General features: G+C 41.6%; 1 protein-coding gene across 1 annotated transcript in view; it reads right to left on the bottom strand.

The window, feature by feature from the left end:
* Nucleotides 1–26695, bottom strand: part of FLT1 (fms related receptor tyrosine kinase 1) — a 146149-nt gene that overhangs the window by 25680 nt on the left and 93774 nt on the right. The window contains exons 14-19 of the mRNA XM_006270482.3: nucleotides 23951–24097; nucleotides 20035–20166; nucleotides 12779–12885; nucleotides 9541–9676; nucleotides 2181–2285; nucleotides 22–135 (exon numbers count right to left, since the gene is read on the bottom strand). Of these exons, the coding sequence (XP_006270544.1) occupies nucleotides 22–135; nucleotides 2181–2285; nucleotides 9541–9676; nucleotides 12779–12885; nucleotides 20035–20166; nucleotides 23951–24097 (741 nt within the window). The remainder of the gene's footprint in view (nucleotides 1–21; nucleotides 136–2180; nucleotides 2286–9540; nucleotides 9677–12778; nucleotides 12886–20034; nucleotides 20167–23950; nucleotides 24098–26695) is intronic.

Raw genomic sequence — 26695 nt, 5'->3', positions numbered from 1 at the left:
GTGCGGTGCACATTCTTTTACCTCCACTTTTTGTGCAAGCTCCAAGAAGGTTTACTATATTTAGATGATGCCCAATATGTATCAGGATTTTCAATTCACTCATCAAAGCTTTGTATTCACTTGCTGTGGCACCTTCTGTGAACACAAAAGAGAGTCCATGTAAGATGATAAACCAACACTTCATTTAGGGAACTATGACATCATGTATCATATATATATTTAAAATAGTTGTCATTAGTGAATATACTTCCATGTATTTCTGTTTTTTTTCTGTCCCTATGTGCCCAGCATCCTTTGAATTGAAGTAAAATCCCTTAAAGACATAATCAATCTTCATTTCCTCCCAATAGACCTTTTATATTTAGAACTGAGCAAATTTTTTTTTATGTCAACAGTCTATAGTTTTGGCCAAAAAAAAGTTAAAATTTCAAGACCAAATTTAGCCAAATTTAATTGAATTTAAATTTAAATTTAGTTAAAAACCTTGAAAACAAAATGTTTCATTTTGGGTTGAATATATTCAACTGAAGCAATTTTTTTCTTTATATACTATATATTTAATTTTGGTGAGAAAACTGATTTTTTGGGGAGGCAGCTGAGGATTTTTTTCCCTAGCAGACAGAACAGAGAGCTGTGACTCCAGGCACCTGGTCTCAGTAACAGACTTACTGTGTGAACTGGCCCATAACATTAAATTTACTCTGAGGCTTATTTCCCCATTGCTAAAAATGGGACTCATACTTCACCGGATTATTGTGACATAAGGGGTATTCCTTATCACGCAGAAGTGTTGAGTAGAATATGCATTAATGATTGTGAGATGCTCAGGTAGTACAGCAATGATGCCATGTGTGCTGTACTTGTCCTCTGCCTAATGGAAAAGCAAGCCTCTAACTGACTTTATGGACCTGAAAATCAAGCCTTCACCAGCCTCCTAATGCTAAAGCCCTGGAAAATCTTCTTGTTATTTCTTAGACCTCCAAGCACACCAAGTCATATGCTGGCAAATCAATTCTGTTACTAAGGGCTGCTAAGGTGGATGACACATGCTAACCAGAGACTGGGACCAGGTGCAGGGGTGAAAAGGCAGCTGCACATCTACCTCGTGTCCTACTACAGCAGGTGCAATGGTCAGGGGAACATTCTCAAAGTCACACTTGGACAGTACAGCTTAGCTGGGGTGATGGTGGGTTTGCAGTAGTCTGTTGCTGGTTTAGGCCAGCAAAATATTACTATAGCTCTGGGACAGTGAGAAGCAGTAAGGAAATTGTGATATCCCGAGCCACCATCCACCTCAAGAATGCCCCAAGTAGCACACCAGTGGTGCATTACTCCTTACTAATGCATTTGATTTAGGACTGCTCACCATTCACATAAAACTGTGTGCTGTAAAATATCAGAAAAGCAGACACTAAATGGATTAAACATGGCTGACAGAGATCTCAGAAACCAATTGTCAATGAGGAATCATCATAGCAAAGGGTGTTTCTAGTGGGGTTCTGTAGGAACCAGTGTTAGACCCAACATACTACAGGCCCACATGACAGGAACCACTAGCTAGAAGCTGAAGGCAGGCATATTCAATTTAGAAGTTAAGGTACTTTTTACCAGTAAGCAATTGAATTCTTTACTTCTCAGTTATCTTCAGATTAACACTGAATGCCTTTCTGGAAGATGTGCTTTAGCTAAATACAAGTTAATAGGCTCAATATGTGAATAACTGAGAGTAATGTAATGACCTGTGATTACAGTAGGTTACAGTAGATGATCTGATTGTTCATCCTGGCTTTCTAGTCTCTAAATTTTCCTGTGGATTTACTCTTGGGATACAGTCTAACTCACAAGCCATTCTTCCTTGTTAGTTTTCCCTGCTGATGATGCTATTTAAATCTTTTTCAAAAGTTTTTTTTTTTTCAGCAACCAGGTAATTGAGCACTTCTGAAGTCGTGGCCCATAATCAATAAGGTTTCTTCAGCACTTTGACTAGGAACTTTATTTTCACTTTAAGGGTTTGCCACTTCATAGAAAAATTTGATCTGAGCTTAAACTTGATATCCAAGTTTTGTTTATTTTAAAAATAAACTAGTCAAGATAACATTTTCTCTCTCAATTCACATCCATAACAAGAGCTAAAAGATAAGCAGTACATCATACATCAAGGCAATCCAGCAGCAGAATACCTTTCAGCATTTTCACAGCAACTATTCTGTATGTTGGTGATTTTTTAATTCCAAAAGCAGCTGCTTGTATCACTTTCCCAAAAGCACCATGGCCAAGTGATTTTCCTGCAAAGAAAGTAAATGGCAGAGAGATGCACATAAAAAAAAAAAAAATTAAAAACCCATAGAGAATGCTCTGCAAATGTTTCCAAATATATTTTTACAAGATGTTTACACTATAGAGTGCATTCTTAATGGTACCCCAGGGAGGCAAGCTAGAATGGGGTAGGAGCATCATTGGTAAAGGGAACCTAAACAGCTAACACTCTTAGCAACAAACATGCATTTACCCCTATCCTTCCGGGACTGTCCTGCCCAATTAGGAAGGGATGGTCACCCAAACAGCAAGTTGCCCCGGGTGGGGTAGAGGATGCTGAGGCCAGCACTAAGGCTGGCCCCAGCAGCCTTACCTGGGGTCCTGGGGGCTTGCCAGGGCTCTAGTGGCAGTGATCTGGCACACAGCCTGGCTGTCACCAGGATCTCTCCATGTCATACTGCACATGCACGCTCATCTGAATGTACCCCAAAACAGCAAGCTGTATTAGGCCCAAATACCTGATGGCTATAAACCTGACTGCCATAAACCCACTCTACCTAGACTGGGCCTACCTGGCTGGCTGCCACACTACTGGTGGTGGCTGTTTGTCTCCAAAGACAGTGCCCAGGGCTGACGCTGTGGTCATCCCACTCAGTTATACTACTGGGGGGAGTCTAAGTGTCTTACTACCTCAGCATCTGCACTAGCAGAAGGGCTGTCACTGCACCAGCTATGAACACCATTAAGAGTAGCAGACCCAGCTAGGAATGGCCAGAGTGGAGTTTGAAGGTAGTTTCTATTTTTCTCAGCCCTCACCAGGCAGGTAGGACTAAAGCAGCCCCCTCTTCCCAGAGAGATAATCGGGCAGAATTTCCCCAGGAGAAATCAAAGGCCTCAAGGCTGCTCCTGTACCCAGGGCTTGTGTGAACTCTAATATTAGCCAGCATACCAGGCACTTTGTGTGCTGAGGTGAGATGCAGCACTCCTTGGTGTTACCAGTTCTCATGGATTTTATCAGTCATCTCAATATTTTGGTGGGGGTGGTTTTTCTTAAAGCTCCAACTGTAATCATAACATGGTGACAGGCAAAACTAGCCTCATAAAAATAAGCTTCTAGACCACATGGCAGCAGAGAAGAGTTGTAAAAACATGACTCAAATATATCCTAGAGGTTTAGAAACCAACTAGGATCCCAAACTTATTAGAGAGAGAGAGAGAGAGAGAGTATTTAAGCCAATGTCCTTTTTATGGCTTCTCAAGGTTTTCAAATGGCTAAGTTGTTGGCAATAGCAATTTCTTTTCCTCTGTCTAACCATCCCAGTGAGATCCTGGTTTACTTGTTCCTTCTTCAGTGGCTGAGACATCATGATGTGAGAAATCCTCTCAGAAAATATTTTCTAAAATCATAATCCCAAGCATCTCGCTTCATTTTGTGTTGTTGCTTCAGTTTCACCCAGTAAGTACGCAGTAGGACATATTTTACCAACTTTTTTAGTACTCTTGTGTCTGTAGTAAAACAACTGATATTGTGGTGAGGAAAAAAAGAACGGCAAGTAAAGCTTCATTCAAAATAAAAGAAAAAAGTCAAAGTATACAATAGAGTTAAAACTTATTCTTCAATTATGTAAATTGGACATTATATAATTTGCACAACATTTCTTTCTTTCTTGACCTTCTACCTTAACCAGCAGGATGACGCAAAAAACAACCATTGACTTTGTCAGCAGAACTTTGAATTTACACACACATCTTTCCACAGATTTTAGGAGGTATAGAAAAACAGAGCCATATTCCTGCAGATATTAGACAGCAGGCAGAAAGGAGGGAGCTGTCTCCATTTTCCAGCCCAGTGCTTCTTGTCTTAATGGAGATCACTATGAAAACATAAAGAAATTCTATGGCCACCCTTGTTCAGGTGGTGAGGAGAAAAACAGTAAGAAAAATAGGAAGTATAATTTCCCCCAGCATCATAAAATGTACTGCATTTTTACATTTAAAAATACTATCTATGCTGCCGAGCAGAACAACAGTCTGACCAAGAATTTGTCAGACTTGTAGTTTCAACCCCAAGAAGGTTTAGTATTTTTTAAAGATCTCTGTGGGCTTCTCCCATACAATTTCTATGCCTCTGTCAACTTGATTAGATTCTACAGTCCTTGCTCGATGGAAATGATCCATGTATAAGAGAAGCAGTATCAAGATTTAGGTCAGAGCTTTCCTAGTAGGGTAATGTGATATTCTTTGGGTTTGCACAGTGTAGCAACCACTAATTAGCTCACTACATGTGTCTTGCCCAAGGCACTACAACCTCTGTATTCACAGTAAGCTTGACAAACCCATCATTTTATTGTTTCCATCAGTAATTTCCCACACTGGGATAAACAATTTAGTCACTGCTTCATAAAGCTATTCTCTCTTAAATCAATCTAAACACTGGAAACACTTCCCTTCTGATTTACCACTTTGATTTCATTGAAAATTGCACTAAAATGGATTCTACCTCTCCATTTTTGATCTATTGTTTTGCATCACATTAAGTGCTGACACAAAACAAGGTGTTTTTTCACTGTGTGAACCCAATTTAATCCCAGATTGGGGGTTTTGACCAATTCTCCTCCTATAAATCATTTCTGTAACAGATGTTTACATGGAAAACATTAGGAAAGTATTAATGGATTCTTAGCCATTTTGTAATATAGTTTGGCAGTTGAAAATAAGGAGCTGGTATTGTACACACAGACCACTAGCTGCTCTCACTGAGACCTCTGATGCTGGGAATAGCACAACATTTACATTCAACTCAAGGATTTGGAATTCTCTACTTAACATTCCAGAAACTGGCAGTTTCTTAGCTTAATCCTAAATCCATTAAAGTCCATGGAGAATTACTTCAATGGTTTTTGGATCAGGCAGTTTCCATCTGGGAACAGTTCAACAAGATAATTAAGCATGAGCTATTTGTAAATATGTGAGTTGTCTTCATAAAGGCATGCAGGGGCAACCCATTCTTGTTATATGCTATTGGCTCCAGCTAACTGTGGAGAGGCACAGACACGCAGTAATTTTAATGACATGTTCCAGATGTTCTGCATCAGAAGATTCCTGCTTTAAAATCATAGAATCATAGAAAATTAGGGTTGCAAGGGGCCTCAGGAAGTCAACTAGTCCAATCCACTGCTCAAAACAGGAGCATCCCCAACCTGATAATTCCAGCCAGGGTTTTGTTGAGCCAGGCCTTAAAAACCTCCAAGGATGGAGATTCCACCACATCTCTAGGTAACCTCCTTCCAGTGTTGCACCACCCTCCTAGTAAAAAAGTTTTTTCCTAATATCCAACTAAAATCTCCCTTGCTGCAACTTGTAACCACTGCTCCTTGTTCTGTCATCTGTCACCACTGAGAACAGTCTAGCTCCAACCTCTTTGTAACCAGGGCCGGATTAATGCATAGGCAAACTAGGCACATACCTAGGGCCCTGAGCTGTGGAGAGGATGGTTGATCCTTCTCTCCGTAGCAGCAGCACGAATGGCCCCATCTGCCTCCCTTCCCTTCTGGGCAAGGCTGCTGCTGCCCCAGGGACCTGCACGCCTTCCCCAGCCTCTGTCTTGCTCTGGGCACTAGGAAAATAGAGGGCAGGTGCGGGGGGAGGCTGCAGCTGGGTGGGAGTACAAAGCCCATGCCCAGGGGGGCAGTGGGAGTGCGGAGCCTGGGTGGGCAGGGTGTGGACGTAAGGGAAGTTGTGGGGTGTGGGCATCCCTCACACACTCCCGCCCAATGGTGCACAGCCCTTGCTGTCAGCAACAGCAGCCCTCTGGGCACTCATGGCCTGCACAGGCCCAGGCACACAGCTCCAGCCAGCGCTGCACGGTGGGAGTAAGGAGCTACCTCTTACGCTGGGCTCTGTGCAGCACATCTGCAACTCCACACTACTGGGGAAAGCCCGGAGCTGGCTGCTTTCCCCGCCCGCTGCCTTGCAGGTTGCGGGAAGCAGAGGGAGGGGAAGGCAGCCAGCTCTAGCCTGCACTGCTTCTCCCCCAGAACTGCACATGGGCTGTGCGGAGCCCAGTGTGAGAGAGGTGGCTTGCGGGGCTGTGCTCTTTGCCACCACCATGCAGTGCTGGCCAGAGCTACACATCGTGGGGTGCTGGTGCCTGCATGGGTCCCAAGGGCAGCTGCCACTGGTGGTGGGGAGTGTGCCATGGGGAGGTTGTGTGAGAGACGGTATCAAGGGCCTAGCTAAAGCCAAGGTAGATTACATCTACTGCTTTTCCCGCATCCACAGAGTCAGTTGTCTTGGCATAGAAGGCAATCAGGTTGGTCAGGCATGACTTGCCCTTAATGAATCCATGCTGACTGTTCTTAATCACCTTGTCCTCCAAGTGCTTACAAATGGATTCCCTGAGGACCCAATCCATGATTTTTCTGTGGACTGAGGTGAAGCTGACTGGTCTGTAGGTCCCTGGATTCTCATCTTCCCTTTCTTAAAGATGGGCACTATATTTGCCCTTTTCCAGTTGTCTGGGACATCCCCTGATCACCATGAGTTTTCAAAGATAATAGCCAGCAGCTCTGCAATCTCATCATTCATCTCCCTCAGCACCATCAGATGCATCCCATCTGGCCCCATGGATTTGTACACATCCAGCTTTTCTACGTAGTCCCTAGCCTGTTCATTCACCACAGTTGGCTGCTCACCTCCTCCCCAAACTCTGCTGCCCAGTGCAGTAGTCTGGGAGCTGAGCTTGTCTGTGAAGATTGAGGTATAAATGGCATCGAGCACTTCAGTCTTTTCCTTGTCATCCATCACTAGGTTGCCTCCCCCATTCAATAAGGGATGCACACTTTTCCTGACCTTCCTCTTGTTGCCAACACACTTGTAGAAATGCTTCTTGTTACCCTTCACTTCCCTTGCTAGCTGCATCCAATTGTGCTTTGGTCTTCCTGATTTCATCCCTGCATGGTCTGGAATGATTTATGAGTAGCTATGCCTATACTTTAGTATGGGTGTTCCCATGCTTCTGGGCTTTGCTGATTGCCACAAGGGTCTGGGAAGGATTTTTTTTTTTTTGCCTTCTGCTGCTACATGTTAGAGTTGGGTTTTGTTTGGCATTTCAAGCCTTCCTCAGACCGTTTTGGTGCTGGCTGCAGCCAAGGCTGGGGACAGTGACTAGGATGTGCCAAAGCTCCTGCTGGGACTTAAACCCAGAGATTCCTGGCTAGAGCATCTCAGCCTTCCACACAGGAGCAGACCGATCACTGTATTTGTGGTCAGGAAAAATATTTACCACATGGTCAGATTAGTATGGACTGTAGGGGTCTTTGCCTTCCTCTGTAGTGGGGGGCATGCCTCTCCTCCTCAGATCTCTTGAATATACATTAACAACCTTAGGGCAGCAGGACTTTGGCTGCCATGATTCCCTTGCTTTACCTGCGGGAGGTAAGGATGTTAAGTCTTGTGGTTGTGTCAGGGTTGACTGTGTAGTGTTGCTAAGAGGTAAGATGGTTTGGATAGAGATGATCCTGCCTCAGGCAGGGGGTTGGATGAGATGACCTCTTCAAACCCTACTTCTCTATAAATCTCTATCAATAAGGTTGTTCAACATCAGGGCAGCTGGGGGCCACATAAGACAGGCTGTAGACCTGGGGGCTGCATACTTGGGGGTCAGAAGCCATGCAGGCTCCATACCATGCTTATGGCCATCCCCCCTCAATTCCTGTTGCAGGGGCAGCCCTACTCACCCCCTCCCAGCTGTGTGGTTCTCCCCTACAGCACAGGCAGTACAGGCATCCCTGTTTCCTCTTTGGCCATGTGTATGTGTAGCAAGCAGCTTAGCCCCTTGGGATACGCACAGCATGGGAAGGGCACTCCAGCTCCCTCCTGCTATGCTACCCTGCCCCTAGGAGAGGGGCAGGAAGCAGAACCTGGAGGAGGGAGGGGGAGTAATTGGGGAGAGTGGTGGCCAGGCCAAAACCCACAGGCTGCATGCTAACTCTTTGGAAGACACATGTGGCCTCTGGGCTGCTAGTTGGACAGCCCTGTATTACAACATTAGCAGCTTAATAGTTATCATCACAAGTGAAGAATTATGTACATGCTTACTAAATGCTTAGGGTAGTAACTAAGCCCTGTTTCATAACACTGGAATTTTACTATCCAGTTTTGGAGCTAGGTTTTAGTTCTGTTTACATTAATTTCAGGTAGGAGTAATTCTGCTGACTTTAGCAGAGTAATATGTGTTTTTTCTGTTAGTGTCTGTAGCCATATTCAATGACAAGGATGTCCTCTCCTCCACTATATGGTTGTTGTATCAATTGCACCAATCATAAGAACTAATGTCTGAAGAAAAGGCAGCTGAAATACAGTGTGATTGTTCTTACATTGGTTTCGCTAAATAAGCATGTTGAAGAAAACACTGATTAAAAAAAACAGGCACATCTGATGTTGGAAGGATCAGTGTTTGTAAGTAGTACATCAAAAGGAACCCAGACAAGAAGATTTCATGTTTGAGAGACTATTATTCCATGAGACTGCCAAGGTCACTGAAAGAGTGGGTTAGCTGCCACATGAATGCGACCTGTACAGACCTAATCTAACAGACCGTGCATACTTTGCTTTTCTGGTTCTCATTCACTGTCAACATTCTTTACTTGTTTACACCAGTTCTTTCACTATAACTAATTCTCTGGTTCCTTCCTTCCTCACCTCTAGCCCCGTAAAGGCTAAACCTACTTGGGTCAAGCTTCCTTGGTGTTTCAGTTCCATGTCTGCTGGTTTCTTTCCATGCAGTTCACACATCAATAAAGCATAGACAGGAAGTATATTGTTTGCCTGTTGTGATCTTGGCCCACTAATACAATAAAATTGCTTCAAAGTAAAGAGACTTCAATTAGATTTTTGGCTTCAACGTTCACCAAATTATGTATGATTATTAAAATGGCTACCAATATACTGTATTTGGGATGTGTTCATACTGGTGTCTCTGCAAGAATATACCTTTACTTTTACCTATACCCCAGTTCATAAGAAATACAAAGCAGCACAATTCGCTATATTTTATTCTTCACATCTGGTTTCTAAATAGTCATATGGAAAGCCACCAGTTGTAGATCTTAATTCATTTAAGTCACAACATTTTTATACGGAGTAGCTCACTAACACCCTCATGTACAGCTGCAGTGCAGATCTAAAATTCATTATTCAATTACCTGTCTCCAGCCTGTAATTAAAAACACATCTAATTCAATAATTACAAAGTCAATGTTAATATTATACTAAGCGTATTACCTAGTTTTAGCCTTTCCCTTGCAAATTCCCATTTGCTGGCATCATAAGGAAGAAGTTCACATTGCTCATCTAAGGGGACTTCCTCAGGATCCATTATGATTGACAAGTAATTGGTCTTTATTTCCGAAGAATGAGGCTAGGAAATTTTTAAAAAATTCAGTCATCACAAAGCAGACAACAATCCTGAATAACACCTGGTTTTGGTCAAAGGAAGGAAAATTAATTAGATCTGACTGGTGAATACAAAGTACCTCTCCCCATAAGGCTGTATGTTTCACACTCCAACATACAATCTCGTAGGGATTCTTCTAGTTTAATTCAACACTGACACTTTTTTTTACAAGCAATCTTCCCTCCACCTTTTCTCCTATGTGACAGAGTCAGTTTCTCCCATGAAATCCATATGAATTCTCACTCTAGTAATTGTCATACAATACAGACTTGTTCTGTACTTTCACAAAGAAATATTTTCAGAAAATAACTAACCACCATTGCTAAAAATAGCTCTGTTTCATGATTGTGCAAAAAAATACTGGTCTATGCAACAGATGGAGTTCAACTGTCAATGTTTCTTACATGCATCCAGGAGAAAGGTCAATTGTGGTTTGAGGGTTGCGCAAGACTCAGACTCAGTCTCAGTCTGCAAGACACCGAACAGGATACTTTGGGTTATGCCTTTTCCAGTTATTCAGCAATGCTGATTTTTTAGTTGTCATTTCTGATGAATATTGGAATTATTGTGGTACTAGGAGATGAATAAAACACCAAGTTTAGAAGGATTATTTCATGTGTTTGTGAAATTTTTACCTAGAACACTATTCTCCACAATATAAATTTCCATTTCATATGTGAAAAATTGAGAACTATGAGCTCCATCTAAAGGCTTTAACCTGTACACCAGTTTACATTTTGAAATTTAGTTTCTTCCCAATGAGCATGCAGACCTGTCATCTTAATTTGACTAGGCCTCTTCCTTGTTATAGGAAGTATCATAGGAAGTATTTGAATCTCTCTAAAATATGAAAATGGTTTTGTTAATATACAGACTAGATTCTTGGCCATTAGCTCAAAGTTGTCCAAATTTCAATGAAATGAGTATCTGTTGCCATTTCACCTTGCTTTTTCTTGAGCCTGGCCAACACCGTATGCACATACATGGCACACTCATCCACTTACTCCCAGTTCCTATGGAGGGTGTCCGCTGGCTTTTGGCACTCCTCCTTATAAATATTTTCATGGAACTGCATGAAAGGGAACTGGAGACCAGTGACAGAGTGGTTAGGGGCTCTTGCTGGCTGCTCCAGGCTGGTGCTGAACACTGCCCCAGTACCTCCAGCTGTGAATGAGCACTTGGTCATTCAGGCTGAGGAATTCAAGGTGGCTGGATGTACTGTTAGATATATCACCTCCATGTGACTTGCTTGAAAAGGAGAGCAACCACACTTAACACAGGACTGCTTTATGGAATAAGGCGCAGAGGTTGAAAATGACAGGTGGTTCTTGCGTTCACAAAACTGTCTCGAAGAAAGGCTGAGCATTCCCTTGAGGCTGCGGTTGCCTTCAGGTGGCAGAAAGGTAGCAAGCTTGCCTCCATACTGCCAGTTCCTCCCATCCACAGAGGTGATATGGATGGGGAGGGATTGAACGTGTGATGCTCCAACTGATCCTCACCTTGTAGATAAGTTCTTATTGGACAATTCTAGCTGGCATACTTTTGAGCAACAGTTAGGCTGTTATGCTGTGATCCATTTCATGATATCAGTTCCAGCACTGGGGAACTGCAATTTAGTGCCATTATTTATTAATTGTTCTATCCTTAATGGTAAGTGGAATAATTGGTACCTACCAAATGAATAGTTTCTCTATACTTATTTGGATACGATTATATTTCACTTCCATTCTCCTCTTCCCTTTCTTTTGTTTTAAATGTGTCTGGTTTTCTCATCCTTTATGCATATTTGGAGATCAGGGACAAGACAGAGATTATATACTGAAGTCCAGTTACTGAAACAATGCATTTATAATGCAACATATACTTGGGCCTTACACAAGTAAGAGAATCTTGTGGGCCGGGCTGAAGATATTAAGTTTTTATAAACTATTTGTAAAGAATGTGAGCCTGATTTTCAATTATGCTCCAGCTGCTTTTAGTATTCTGGCAGTGTAAAGGGGGTCTTAAAGTGAGCACAAATTACATTTACTTTCACTCCAAGGTCCTTTCAAACTGCAATGCTGCCAGATGCAGCTTTTCTGTATTGAGGTTGTTTCTGTAATTAAACCTATTCCTGGACAGAAAGGGAATATGCTATGCTAAGTACATGGCACATGTATACCACTGTAACCATGTCCATGCTATGCACTGTACTGTTTCAGTACATTCATATGTCTCTAGCTGACATAGTTATACTTGTGTGAAACCTTTGAGGACTAGGCCTGCCAGGCTTGGGTTTGCCACTTTGATGAATTTTCATGATTTCTCATATGCTTATTCCCAGTTCCTCCAAGTATTTGAGTGCCTACTTTCCATTGATTTCAGTAGGACATTAATGAGTTCAAAGGGTGTTAAGCACCTAAATACTATGAAGAAGATGAGCTTTAGGCCCTTGCCCTTGCCCTTGCCCTTGCCCTTGCCCTTGCCCTGCATGGTTTTTTTATCTGGGCCTAGCACTGATTCTGATTCCGCAGTGATATTTGGTTAGCATTATACATAGGCAACTGGTAGGAGGAGCATGGGGGGGGCATGTGCCCCCCCTGAGATTGGCCACCACTGCTGGCTTCTGCGGGCAGTTGCCACTTGCCACCCCTCCCCCCCACCGCTGCCACTGCCAGCTTCTATGGGTGGTCGCCGCTCGCCACCTTGCCACCACTGCCAACTTCTGCAGGTAGCTGCCACTCACCACCCTACCGTCACCAGCGCTGCTGACTTCTGCGGGCAGTTGCTACTCACCACCCCCACTGCCGACACTGGTTTCTGCGCGTGGTCACGACTCGCCACCCTGCCACTGCCAACCACAAATTGTGCCCCCCAATCTCAGGAGGCACCAGTCATCCAGGTATTACACACCCCCTTTGCACTGGTATAGCTGACTATACACAGAGCAAGGCAAGGCTGAGTCAGACTCTTATTTTCAGTAGTTGTGAATCTCTTTTGAGATGAGAGAAAATTTTCCAGCCACAGCAAAAGCCAGTCAGTCTATGGGGCCATGGAGAAGCTCAATGATTGTGCATCTGTTCTTACCCTCTTGAGTTTGCGTATGAAGAGCGTCAGTAGGAGCCAGAAGAGTGTAGCAGCCACACAGGTACAGGTCAGAGTTATTAGTTCCAGATTTGATCTCTCAGATGTTCCTGGAAACATTATGCAATTAACATGTTATAAAACTACAAAACAGAGTTTGCTTTTATTTGGAATTTAAAAGGTAGTTAAGGAAATTATTAGGAAAGACCAGCTTCTTTTCCAGGGGTGTTAACTGTTAGGACTGACTCTTAGACCCTACTGAGATTTATCTACTGGATAAATCTATTGTAATGGATCCACGAAGAAATAAGACTCCAAGACTCTTGCTAGTGGCTCTCTAACTTAGAGCTGAATCCTTCATCAAGACTGAGGAAATGCAGTAGGATCTGCATGGTAAGAAGGCTGCCCACCTTCCTGTGTGGTTGGAGAGGCAACTGTGAGCATACTTCTCTTGAAAGAATCTGGCAGCTATGCTCTATATTTCCCTTGCACAGATGAAGGCTTAGCAACACCTCCCCAGCTATGATCAGCCTTTGCCCTCTACTAGTTCCCTGCACCCCATGTAACTCCCCTAATGTCAATGGAACAAAGACAGGACTCCCCTCTGCACCTCTGTAAATGGTTCCCCTTTTCTGCCATTGACAGCTTGCAGGATCATGCCTGGAGTGACCTTGGGAGAGTTGATCAAAGTCAATGAAGGAATTAAAAATACTAAGATAACAAAAACTAGAGCAACAAGAAAACATTAAAATAGTAAATCTGGAAAATATCAGTTTTCACTAATGGCTTAAAAAAAAAATCAGAAATCATTTTCTCTTCAAACTGCCCCTTTAGGACTCATAACACGTCTTCAGCGCAGAATGTTTTATGAGCATTGTGCTCATATCAAAATACTACATGTTTGTCCTTACTGACAGCAAATGCAAAAACCAGCTCTGTCTTGTATTCTGGTACATTCCACATTCAGACATCAGAGAAAGAGAGACGGGATACGGGACCATATTCCAAACATGATGTTGTACTTGTTTTGTTGACCACACTTACAGCAGTTTCAAAGCCCAGAGAGATGAACATCATTCCTGACAGAAGAAAGAGGACAGACAGATGTCTTGCTGCTGGGAATACTGAATAATCAAGAAGTATGCAATTCTACAGAGCTTTGTTCTCACTTTGAATTGCTTTCTAAAGCCATGGCTTGATGAACACCTAGTCTGCTATGCAGGGATTTTAAAGGTAATAATTTCTGTTTATGTCAAATATTTAAGTCACCTTAGGCATGTCTATATTCAAGCTATGAAAGTAACTTTTAGCCAAGTAAAAAAATATTATTACAATTAAAATTCAGGTTCAAACATTAATCTTCCAAAATTTGGGATATGATTAATCTGTTATAAGCGTGAGTACTTAAAAAAAACTTTTTAAAAATATGGTACAAATTATACTTTCCTTTATAATTTTAGTATGACAAACATGCTTAATGCAGCTTGATGTTTTCCAGAACAATTCATGACCTAATTCAGACTTTATGTCTACACTTGTCTTGTAAGCATGTTTCATTGTTGGTACACATTCCAAATAATAGTTTCTGGCATTTGATTCAGCAGCACCTAGAGGCAAGACAAGTCCAAATCATTTACAACCGTTTGCCATCAGCAGTCCATATGGCAAGAGCAACAGCACCTACACAATAAAATACAGCAAGCTCTAAGGGGGAACTTAGCAGCATTTTAATAGCTATGTTGTTCCATGCAATAGCTAAAGAAATTATATGAAAAAAAAATACTGTGATTTAAATGACAAGGAAAATAAAGACAATAGATATAGATGTAGAACATGTCTGAGATGGGATTTGGCTGGTTTTATCGAATTTCAGAACGCTTGCCTTGTGGATACAGTAGCAGAGCACTTCAGGTTTCTTGCTACAGCTCCAGAGAATTGTGTTCAAACCTTACTCATATTAAAGTCTGTCCTCAGTCAACTAAGCTGGAATCAGGTAACTGGATATTTCATTTGGAGGGTCAAAGGTGGCTAGACTTAAAGGTTACATAGGCAATGGGCCAGGCCAATGGAACATAAAAGCCTGGTGGACGTTGACTGTCATGAATAGTGCCACAGCCTCAGCCATGACCACAAAATGTCAGGGTTCTACTTCATTTCATTTCTCCTTTGAAAGGCAGCACATCCTGCGCAGCAAGCACGGTTCAGTACGAGTCACAACAAGGTAACTTCCTCCACTGCTTCCTACGTCTTCTGGGGTTTTGCCCTAGGATCTAGGTAAGTAGAGCTGGAAGGGACCTTATGAGGTCATCTAATATAGCCTGCTACTCAAGGCAGGATTATTCCTGACTAAATTATCCCAGCCAAGCACCTGTCTAACCTGCTCTTGAAAATGTCTAAAAGAGAGATTCTGCAACTTTTCTAAGTAGCCTCTCACAATATTTAACCACCTTCACAGTCAAAAAGTTCTACCTAATCTCCAACCTAAATTTCCTCTGTTACAGTTTGAGGCCATTGTTCCTGTTCCTGTCCCCTGTGGCCATAGAGAAGAGCCCATCTCTAATCCTAATTCTTTCCTCAGGAGTGGTGTTTCCCAGATCTCTAATAATTTTTGTCACTGAACTCTTTCCAGTCTGTCCACCTCTTTCTTGACGTGTGAAGCCCAAAAGTGGATACAGTACCCCAAGTGAGGCTTCACCATTGCCAAATAGAGTGGGAGAATCACTTCCCTGGATTTGCAAGTGTTAATACAACACAGAAAGGGTTGGCTTTTTTTGCAACAAAAGCACACTGTTGATTCATGTTCAGTTTATGGTCCACTCTAACCCCCAACTCCTTCTCTGCTGTACCACAGCCTAACAAATAATTCCCTAGTGCTTGTGTCTATACGTACATTTGATCTGGGAGCCATTGATGACTACTCACTGAACATGATAATCCAACCAGTTATGTATCCACCTCACAGTACTGTCATCTACTCTGTATTTTCTTATCTTATTAATGCCATGGGAGACAGTGTCAAAGGCTCACTAAAGTCAAGATATGTCACATCCATGCTCTCCACAACTCATCACAGAAGGAAATCAAGTTAGTCAGACATGACTTGCTCTTGCTGAATTCATGCTAATTATTCCCAATTACCTTGTGTTCCTCTAAGGGCATCACCACAGATTCCTTAAGGACCTGCTTCATGATCATTTCAGGTATCAAAGTCTGGCTGACTGGATTGTAATAGCCCAGGTCTTCCTTCTTTCCCTTCTTAAAGATGTCACTATATTTGCCCTTTTCCAATTGTCTGGGACCTTTACAAGTTCTCAAAGAGGATAGCCAATGGCTGTGAAATTACCTCAGCTAATTTCTTCAGCACCCTAGTGCGCATCCCACCTGGCTCTGCCACCTTGAAAACATCTAGCTTCTCTAAGTAATCCCTAACCTGTCTTTCCATTACTCTAGGATGTTTGTCTCCTTCCCTATTTTTCCTGTCAACCACACTCATCATCTGGTAACTAACTGACTTAATTTATGATGACTTAAGTAAAAAGGCATTAAATACTTCAGCCTCTGCATTGTCTGTAACTTCTGCATTCAGTAATGAGCCTACACTGTCTTACAGCCTATCATCCATGTACTGATATAATTAATTCCTTCTTGGCTTGTGTGCTCTTATGAGATAGCAGCCCACGACAAGATGGTGGCAGCAGTCCTGATGACCTCCTTAGTTACCATCATATAGCTTATTTGTTTCACAGCCATTAAATAATGCTAAAATCTACTTTGATCAAGGACTTGATTCAGCTCCTACTGAATTTAGTGGAAACACTGCTATTGGTTTTGATGAATACTGGACATGGGATTCTAGGGCTCCACTTACCTTAATGCTTTTGTTGCTATAAAAATGTTTCATTAAGTAACAGACTGCTTTTCTCTTTGTTTGAGCCAGCTGCATAAAATCTAGTGCAATGAATAGATTTCCTCTGCCATATCAATGAAGATTTTACACACAACCCTCCAGAGGCAACTTTTAAATTTTAAGAAAGGTTGTTTACTTACATGGGCCATGAGCCTCTGTTTAAGCAGGCGTGCACCATAAAACTGACTCATTCTTTTACACTTATCCCTGATAAATGGTTCTACTGTTTCAACTAGATCTACTGAGTGTTGCCACTCAGAAGTTTAAATGGCACCTACAGTGCAGAACTCCAGCAAGAGGGCTTTCTTGAAAAGTTTTAGTTGAGATCTGAGCAGTCTGACATGGCTGAACAGACTCAATAATATGAGATATAGTTAGCTCTTGTATAACACCTGTGCACCCCCCCCCCCCCCCCGCTTCATTTAAGAGAACACTTTTTTCCATTTGAAGGTGCAAATGTTGCCTCACTTAGGAAGTACATTGTTATTTATTCATTCGATTTCTACTCGGTTCCCTTTTCAGTTCTTAAACAGAAGGCAAATTGATGGCTTGTACTGACATATTTATGAGTACAGCTCTTCCACAGACTGTCCTACATGTGTGACTTCCAAACCAAACAAGGACTGTGATTATTTAAAGAAGCCACTTGTATTCCACAGTCCATTCATCTCTTTCTGATACAAAAATAACACATTGTTTTATCTATAAGTATAAGAACTTTTCAAAGGAAATAAAAAGAGCAGACAGTTTCCTTCCTGACTAATTCACAAACCACTTTTCCAATCTGTTAAACATAGCCATGGACATGAGACATTGGCCTGGCTGTCTTTGATATGCTCTACTGTGCTTGTAGAGTGACTGCATGCAAACAGAAAGTTTTGTTATTTTTTCTATCATCAGCAGAAATCATGAATTTTCAAGGAAGATGAGAATGCAGCGAGGCTAGAGATGGATCTAGATCAGAATGCTGCTCCCAGAGCTCCAGGCTCAAAGCCAGGCTAAGTCACCATAATTCCTCTTTAGTTAGCGCCACAAAGGAGAGACAGTTGTTCATGTTCTGCTGATCACTGCCTGAGGAGGTGACAAGGAAGCACTCTTCTTTGACCATTGGTCCACTTGCTAAGGCCACAAACACTTCATGCAGATAGGTGGGAGAGAGGTTGCCAGTGCATTTTCCTTGACCATATTTTTGAAGTGGCAAATAAAATGATTCACATCTTTCCTAATCCAGATTTCAGAGATGGAAAATCTTTAACACAGTGGGATCCATTTTCTACTTGGCCACTCCCACCATTCAGTAGTTCCATCTATGGTTCATGCAGGAGGCTTGATCCAACAGGAATCCACTATTTCCTTTCTTCAATAAATCAGATAATAAGGAGAGAATGATTGCCCAGAAGTGTTCCCACACATTTTTTGTGGAAACAGTAAATAGCAAAATACAATTACATTTAATATTCAATACAAGACAATATCACATTGACCAGAAAAAGTAGTTTTTCACTAGGATATATTCTTTAATACATGAGAGCTGGCACTCAAAGACCAGTTGTTTTTCAGAATATCCCCTTTACATATAACATTATTCAGAGGGGCAGTATGTCCTTTGTTTATTTGTATATAGCCCAGATCATGAGCTCATGTACATGCCTCTGACTTCTTAAAGTGATAAATACACATACCAAAAATGATACCACAAGACAGCTGAAGGACTTGCAGCTCAAAGTCAGTACTGATTTGCTTAGATATCTGTGGTGTGTTAGTACCCAAACAACCAGGAATGTGATCCCATTATATTTTAGGAGCTGTAAAAACACAGACAGGAAGACATGATCCCTGCCTGGAAGTGCTAATATTCTGTGTAATGAAGATGTTTGGACTATTTTCCTTGGAAGGGAGATGAATAAACAAATACGAATTTACAGGTTAATGCCTGGTCTGAAAGAAGTTAAATCTGTTCTCCCTGTCTCAGGAGAGACATCTAACAGGATATTCAACAAAGCTGAAAAGTAACAACTTTAAATGTGACCAAAGACAATACTTTCTATACAGGGCACAAATAGTCATGGAACTCACCACCACAAGATCTCACTGAGACTAAGAGCTGAGCAAGTCTGGGAAAAGGACTGGGCAATTTAAATGAACAGCATGAGTCTCCTGAGGAGGGGGAATAATAATAATAATACCTAGCTCTTACAAACTGCCTTTGAAAATCATGTGACTATAAATCCTCTGGCTGGATTTAGCAGCCCATTTTGTATTAAAACCAAGAAACTGAAAATACTAATGTCTCATTCCTCTAAAAGTAACCTGAGTTGGGGAAAATGAATGAGCAGGAATTGTTTTGTTTCTTATGCTAAATTTACATCTACCTTCTACCCTGACCCTCTCTTTGTTGGGTTGAAGCAATTCCTCTTTTCAAGTCAATATAAACACATTCGGAGTTAGCATTTCCTGCTGGGCTTCCTTTGCAACCTGGTGCATTTCCCTTGTTAAGACTTTCTTCAAATTGCTGCATTCAGAAATCTCAGATGCTTAGAATGCTTCTTACCTGCCTTTGCAGTTTGTAATGGAGACAGAGAGAAAAGCAGATGGAAAAGGCAGAAGTATATCAATAGAGAACAATAATTTAGAGCAGTCATTCTTAACTGGGGTACCACAGTTACCAGGGGTATCACAACACCAGTACCACTCCTGCCACCACTGTGGGGTGAACCTACCCTTCATGCTTCTGTTTTCAGGAGACACATTGGAACCAAACTGAGAAGCAGCTGCAGCAGAAGCAGTGTGTCTATATGTAGGCAGCATCATATAATGCAGACAGGTGCAGCTTTCTCCTGCAGCTGCTTCTCAGTTTGACTCCGACAAACTTCCTGAACATAGAGGTGTGTGGGACAGGAACACATGACACACACACTTCTGTTTCTAGAAGACACTGCAAGGTTGGACTGGGAAAAACTGCAGCAAGAGCATAGCCACTGTAGGAGATGTGCAGCACAATGACCATGTTATGACACCCTCTTTGCCAGCCTCCTGTACCTCCTGAGCCCTTTTGTCCATGCCCTCATCCTCTCACTCCCTCAGCACTCCCCACATGCTGCATGTACAATCCAGCACCTTGTCCCTCTGGCCAGAGATCCCAGACTGTCCCTTACAACCCAAGGTATCAACAGTAATAACATATTCATGAATACTAGACTTAAATTTATATTATAATTCATGATCTATGTATATTAGTCTTTCTAATGAGGTGCCATTACATTCTGAAAAGTTTTGGAGGGGTGCCTTGAGTCTGAAAAGGTGAAGGACCCCTGACTTAGAGCAATGTTTTATTTATCATGCAATGATTTACCTTGTACTGTGACATAAGCTGCACTCTCCACGGAGCCTTTCAAGTTGGTGGCTACACACTGGTAAAGTCCCTCATCCTCCTCTTTGACTCTTTCAATAAACAGCATTCTGCCTCCTGGTCCTAAAATTATTCCTGTGAAATGAAAGGTTTTCAAATAAGCAGGAGACAGAATCTAAACAAAAACAGCTGCTTCTGTAACGCAATCTTTTCCTGATTATTATGTGTTCAGAAAAGGAAATCTGAATTATGGACCAGACAGTGCAATGTTATCTGCATAAAAGTCAAAGAAGTTTGAATATTCTGGGAGTTTGTTAGAAACTGATGTGTGTTCAGTATTTGTATTAGTACATAGGCTCAGTCTCCGAAAATGATCCTGAAAGCACTCATTACTGTATGCAGTGCTTAGTACTAAGATTAGACCTTCATCTAGCCAAGTAATTTTAACATGATATTAACTTTAAACACCAGAAGACTCTTATGAAGTCAGTAATATTTACTGATATGCACATTAGACATCTATGTAGTTGGCTAAATCAGGGCGTTATTAGTACAACACCCTTGATTAGCTTTAGTCCAGCACCCTGCCATGCACATGCAGACAGTGCTATGATTTTGCAGGATAAGGTCCTGAATGTATCTTGGTACTTGCTATTGGTGTATGTGTACCAGTACTGTAACTAAAGGTGAGTGAGCAAGGCACTAGTCACAGGCACTGACTTAGAGGGGGTACAAGAATGATGGCCAGCCTAGCCACCATCGATGACCTGGCCACTGGCACTGCCCAGCCACTATTACTCAGGGTGCAGAACTTCCTAGTTACACCTCTGATGAGGATGTTGTGAGTTAATGATGGGAACTGGTAAATGCTGTGAGATTTCTTTCCAGTTTACTTTCATTATATAATAATTGAAGATACTCCAAACAAGAAACTTGAACACAAACCTACCCAGGTTTGTGATGAGAGACTGGGTTTTATATTCAGATTGCTGTAAGCAAAGCCCAGAAGTGTGAGATATGGAGACACCTTGACAGCATGGGTGACTGGTCCCTCCTGAGTCTGGGGGAGGCACCCGCAGAAGCCAGTGGTGGCATCAGTGGCAGGGACAGGGCTCGCGAGCACCTGCAGAAGCTGCCGGCGGCATCAGCAGTGGGAACGGCCCTGTCAGGGGGGGCACATGTGCCCCCATGGCACCTTTACCAGTTGCCTATGCCTGAGAGACAGAAACCTAGGAGACTCCAAACTCAACTCTACACATCACACGTACTTACTGGGGAGCCAGAGCTCCCCTTCCTGGAATGTATCCCAGTTCCTTTAATTTCCTTTTGTAACCAAGCCACTTGTAGAGTTTTGTTTCATTCTCCTGTTGTTGAGTACAGGTCTTTCCAATTCCACCATCTCTGGGCTTCAGAGGTCTTCTCATGATCTTCAAACAATACATGATCTGTATGACACACCCAATTCCACCACCTCCTGTACTTCTAACCACTGCTCTTCGCAGCACCCTGCAGGCATAACTATTCCTGACTCACCCTTGACCAGTACTTCTTCAATCTCTTCTTGAAAATCTCCAATGAAGAAGATTCCATAGCTTCCCTACATTGAATGTTGAAGCAGTGGAACAGACTAAGTGAAAACATTTTTTCTAAATATCCAATCTTTGCTGCAATATCATGTGTCCTACTCTCTGTTGTGAGAGGGAAAAAAAGAGTTCTCCCTCTTTTCTATGGCAGTCCTTAAGGCATGAATGCCATAGGCCCTTCCCTCTAGGATGGGTTGGGGAAGGCCAACAGGCTGAGGCCAGGCATGAGGTTGCTCTCTGCCACTGCTGCCATGGGCTGGGGGGCCGCGGTGTGATACAGGGATGAGGGGTGGGCCAAGCACTCCAAGGATGGAGAGAGCCATGAAGCAGTTCAAATGGTTCACCAGGTCCCTGCACTGTGTCTGCACTGTGGAGCTGCCCAATGATTACAGAACTGTTGTCTACACCTCAATGCCAATGGTTAAGGCTGATCAGCACAGGTCAGTTTCAGAGCTACTGTCAAATTCAAAATTTGATGTCAATTATGCTTTTGGAAGGGTGAAGAGGATCTTGCTTCATATTGCAGCAAAACTTTTTAACATGTTCATCAATGATTTGGATTCAGGTATTAAAAGCGAGCTAGCAAAGTTTACTGATGACGCCAAACTATGGGGGAGTATGGTTACTCTTGAAGACAGGCTGGCAATACAGGCTAACCTAAACAGGCTTGTGAGGTGGGCAGACTTCAACCAGATGTCATTTAATACAAAGAATTGTAAAGTGCTCCATCTGGGGAGAAATAATCCACAACACACTTACAGGCTCAGCAGCATTACACTTACTAGCATCACATCTGAACAAGACCTGTGTGATGTGATAGATGACAAAATGAACATGAGCCACCAATGCAATGCTGTAGTTGGCAGAGCTAATCAAACACTGGCATGCATCTACTGAGGCATCTCAAGCAAAGCTAAGATCCTCCTGCTCTACTTGGCCTTGGTGAGATTGCAGGTCGAGTTCTGCATCCAGTTCTGGGTGCTGCACTTTAGGAAGGATGTGGAGAAGTGTGAGAGTCTAAAGGAGGTCCACATGCATGATTAGAGGCCTAGAGACCAGGTCATACGAGGAGAGGCTGAAAGACTTGGGACTGTTCAGCCTGGAGAAGGGAAGACTCGGAGGGGACTTGGTGGCAGCCTATAAGTATATCGAGATGTAAATCAGGGCCTAGGGGAGCATCTGTTCACCAAGGCCACCCAGGGGAGGATAAGAAATAAAGGGCACAAGCTGATTGAGGATCACTTTAGGCTAGACATAAGGAAAAACTTCTTTACAAGTTGGGTGCCGAGGGTTTGGAACAGGTCCCCCCAGAGGTGGTACAGTCACCCACCCTGGCAATCTTCAAAAAATTTCTTGATGCCCATCTTGCTGGGTTCATCTGGTCCCAGCGGTCTTTCCAGCCTAAGTGCAGGAGGGCTGGACCCGATGATCTGTAGTCTCTTCCAGCCCCTAGCATCTATGAAACTATCATGTCCCCCTTTTAAGTGCCTTTTTTCCAAGCTGAATATACATATTCTTTTCAACCTCTCCTCATATAACTTGTCTTCCAAGCCCTTTATCGTTTTTTCACCTGCCTCTGGACTCTCTCTAACTTCTCCACATCCTTTTTAAAACTGCCCAAAACTGCACACAGTACTCTAAATGAGACCTAGCCAGTATCAAATAAAGGGGCATTATCACCTCTCATCTATTGCTCCTGTTGATGCAGTCCAAAACTGCATTTGCTTTTTCTGCGGCTGTATCACACTGCAGAATCTTTTTCTAATTCTCTAATCCTTCACAAAGTCCTTCTCTAAACAGAATGCTGTCTCAACATTTGGGAAATGGAAGTTCAAAACCTGTGCTGCCAGAAGCTTGTGTGTGTCTGTTTGCAAGTTACTTAGCCTCTGTTCCTCAGCTCTCCATCTATAAAATAATGTTTCCTTGCTGCACAAGGATTTGAGGAGGAATAGATAAACTAAACAGTGGGTACGTCTACACAAAATGCTGACTGCGCCGTAGCTACAAAATATGTGCAGTAGCGCATCACAGCATGGACAGTGCTAATATGCTACTGCACAGTATTATTAGACTACTGCACAGTAGCATCTCCTGAAAGTTGTTTGCCAGCACTACTGTGCAATAACTCTGGTTGATGCACTTTTATTTCGTACTTGCTAATACAAGTACGAAATAAACGCTCAGTAACAACCGTGTAGTAGCATCTCATGTAGACACACCCATTGTGAAGGATTTGGGTACCAAAGGAATAGAGATATCCATCTTCCATAGAGATATCTATCTACCATACATGTAGAGCAGCTATAAGAGAAGGTAAAAAAGGACGTTGCTCTCACCTGGTTCTTCATGTATTTCTTCATGGTTTTTAAACCAGAATATCTGGGGCTCTGGGATGCCTTGCACTTGACATTCTAATGCAGCAGAGTTGCTGGAGTTCACTGTCTGATCACTGAGGTTGCGCAGGAGAGATGGGGCTTCTTGAGCTATAAAATAAAATGATACTTCAGTTATTACATGCCTGAAAACATCTGTTTAAAGTACAATCTCTTGTAGGGCTGCTTTAAAGTATCACAATGTGAAAGCTTTCTGGAGACATTCTACTAACATAATTATTTCCCCATTCTAATTAATATTCTTATTTACAAAAAAGCTTTTAATGTGACCTGGTGATTCCTTCTAAATTAAAAATTATTCCCCTTAATCAATTGTAATTGGGCATTATAGCAGTCATACTCCAAGTGATTTAACAAGAGATGCTTTTTTCAGATATTGTGTTAAAGTATCTCTGCATTTTCTTACAAACAAAAGATAAATAATCTACATGGGAAGACATTATCTTCAGGAGAATCAAATTATAAGGACAAGTTTTTTAGTGGGTTAGTGGAGTTAGTCTTTAAACAAGAATATTTTTGCATCAGCGATAGTTTTATGCAATTTTCTACTGGATGTGTACATGAAAGAAAGCTTCATTATTTATAAAACTGTGAAGATCAACATTATTATGAGCCTTTGGCAGTAAACTATCATACTACAAAACCAGAGTTGTCAGCACTGAATTACAGAGCCCTAGGCATCAGTCTGCATAAGTTCTTTAGTTTTTATATTACACAAACACTTAAGAACTAACCAGACAAAACTTAATTTGGCAAAAACACTTAAGAACTAACCAGACAAAATTGAATTTGTAAGAAATGTATCTGTTTTCCCCAGGTAGTGCCCCCATCATAAAATGCAAGTTCCTAAAACAGCAACTTGAGAGGTAGAAGCTGGGTTCTTGAATTTTACACTGTATCACAATATACAACTCCCCCTTTACAATAGTCACTATTATCTGTTAACATTCATACAAATGTGATAAAAATCAAATGTGATGACAATATTTATTGCAACAACTGTCTTGAAAGTATATTGTATACTGGACGTACACTCACAATGTGCTCTGATTCTGTACAAAATGAACATTCCAATCAAGGATAAAGGAACCCCAAATAAGTTTTAAAACACAGCATTAGAGTCATCTCTGTAATAAGAGAAACACTTGACACTAATGTTCTTTTCCTCATCAACTCCCAAACCATACATTTCTTCCCTCCTTTTTCCACAGAACTGAGGCTGTAATGACAAAGATCAGGATCTCTACAGCACTGTCAATCATACAGCACAACTTTCTGCCACAATTGCAACTTCTTATATCCTTTTTGTATTTTGGTTTTGTAAAGGTTGAGCAAGAGCCGGTGCATTATAGATTTTCTTGAATTCCCAGTTCCTCCAGGAATTGCTTCACTCTGAAATTTTTCTTTCAAGGAAACTTCCAGGATTAGATTTTACTAATGTACTAATAAAATAAGAAACTCTTTGATGGGATGAGAGACAGCAAAAAAACTTTGTCAAATATTTTAACAGCAATAAGACACATTCTTTATTGAGTGTGTTATATGCTTCCTAGAGATTGGCCTTCGTTATCTAACAGGTGTTTCTATTCTTATTATAATTCTATGATCTGATTTTGATGAAAAACTTTTAATAAAGCTAGTCTCCTATGTATAATGTGTAATATATATAAAAGCAAGGGCACTGAAAGTTTTCCACCATTACCCCTTGAAGTCAAGTTCAACACACCCATCCAGCATCTCTGAATGATGCATTTTATCTGTAAATTCCTTGGGGCAATAACTCTTACAGCTTACAGTGTGCAATTAGTCTGTTTTCATTCTATAAACAATGCCAGCAGATGAAGCTTAGAAGTTGATCTTAACCAAATCTCTATCAAATTATATTAGAAACAATGTTTTCTCCCAGCCAACAAGATTACCCGCTTTTCAGCTATGGATCCATGATATTTACATTCAGTTTCCCATTTTTCCCAAACAAGCTGACTAGAAAATTTTCTGGTTCAAGTGTTATATTTATAAATGATTATAGTAAAGCAGGAATGCCATGGCATTCAAAATAAAGTGTAACAAGATGACAGAATAAAGGCAAATCACACATTTTGTAAGTTATTTTTGATTAATTTTAATTTGTTTAAAGCCATACACTAAAGCTGGGTTTTCGTAATGAGAAAAAATACCTTGGTTAAAACTTAGATCCAGTCATCATTCACACATTTTAATAATTTCCTTGGCACAACTGGATGGTTTTCAAGGACATGGCTTTGCTGTTTCAGACCACCTGTGTCTTCTGTTTGCTACTGTAGGTAAGCCATACAATAGGATGTTTTAAAGCACCCAATATTGGTGTAACTCTCTTCCAGTCAAAGTCAATGGAAAAATGTCAATTAGATACACACAGAGCTAAGTCAATGGTCAGTGCTTTTGAGCATTCTTCCCCTATACTGAATATTGAGTATCATACTCAAAGTCTCCATATCTGACTGTGAGGCCATAAACATAGAATAATGGACCAATTCTGCGCTCACATTTTTTTCTAAAGAACGGCATTGTATGCAGAAGGTGGTCCAGGAGATTTATGGGATGCTACAAAAAGCAGAAGAGCACAGTGACTGTGAAAGAAAAATCCCTATTTCAAAATGAGTGTTGGCATTTGGAAAAGCACTGAAATGTTATACAGCTTGTAGTTTC

Source organism: Alligator mississippiensis, chromosome 1, assembly GCF_030867095.1.
Source record: "Alligator mississippiensis isolate rAllMis1 chromosome 1, rAllMis1, whole genome shotgun sequence".
Lineage (NCBI taxonomy): Eukaryota > Metazoa > Chordata > Crocodylia > Alligatoridae > Alligator > Alligator mississippiensis.
Note: the sequence above shows the minus strand (reverse complement) of the source record. Positions and strands in the feature narration are given on the sequence as shown.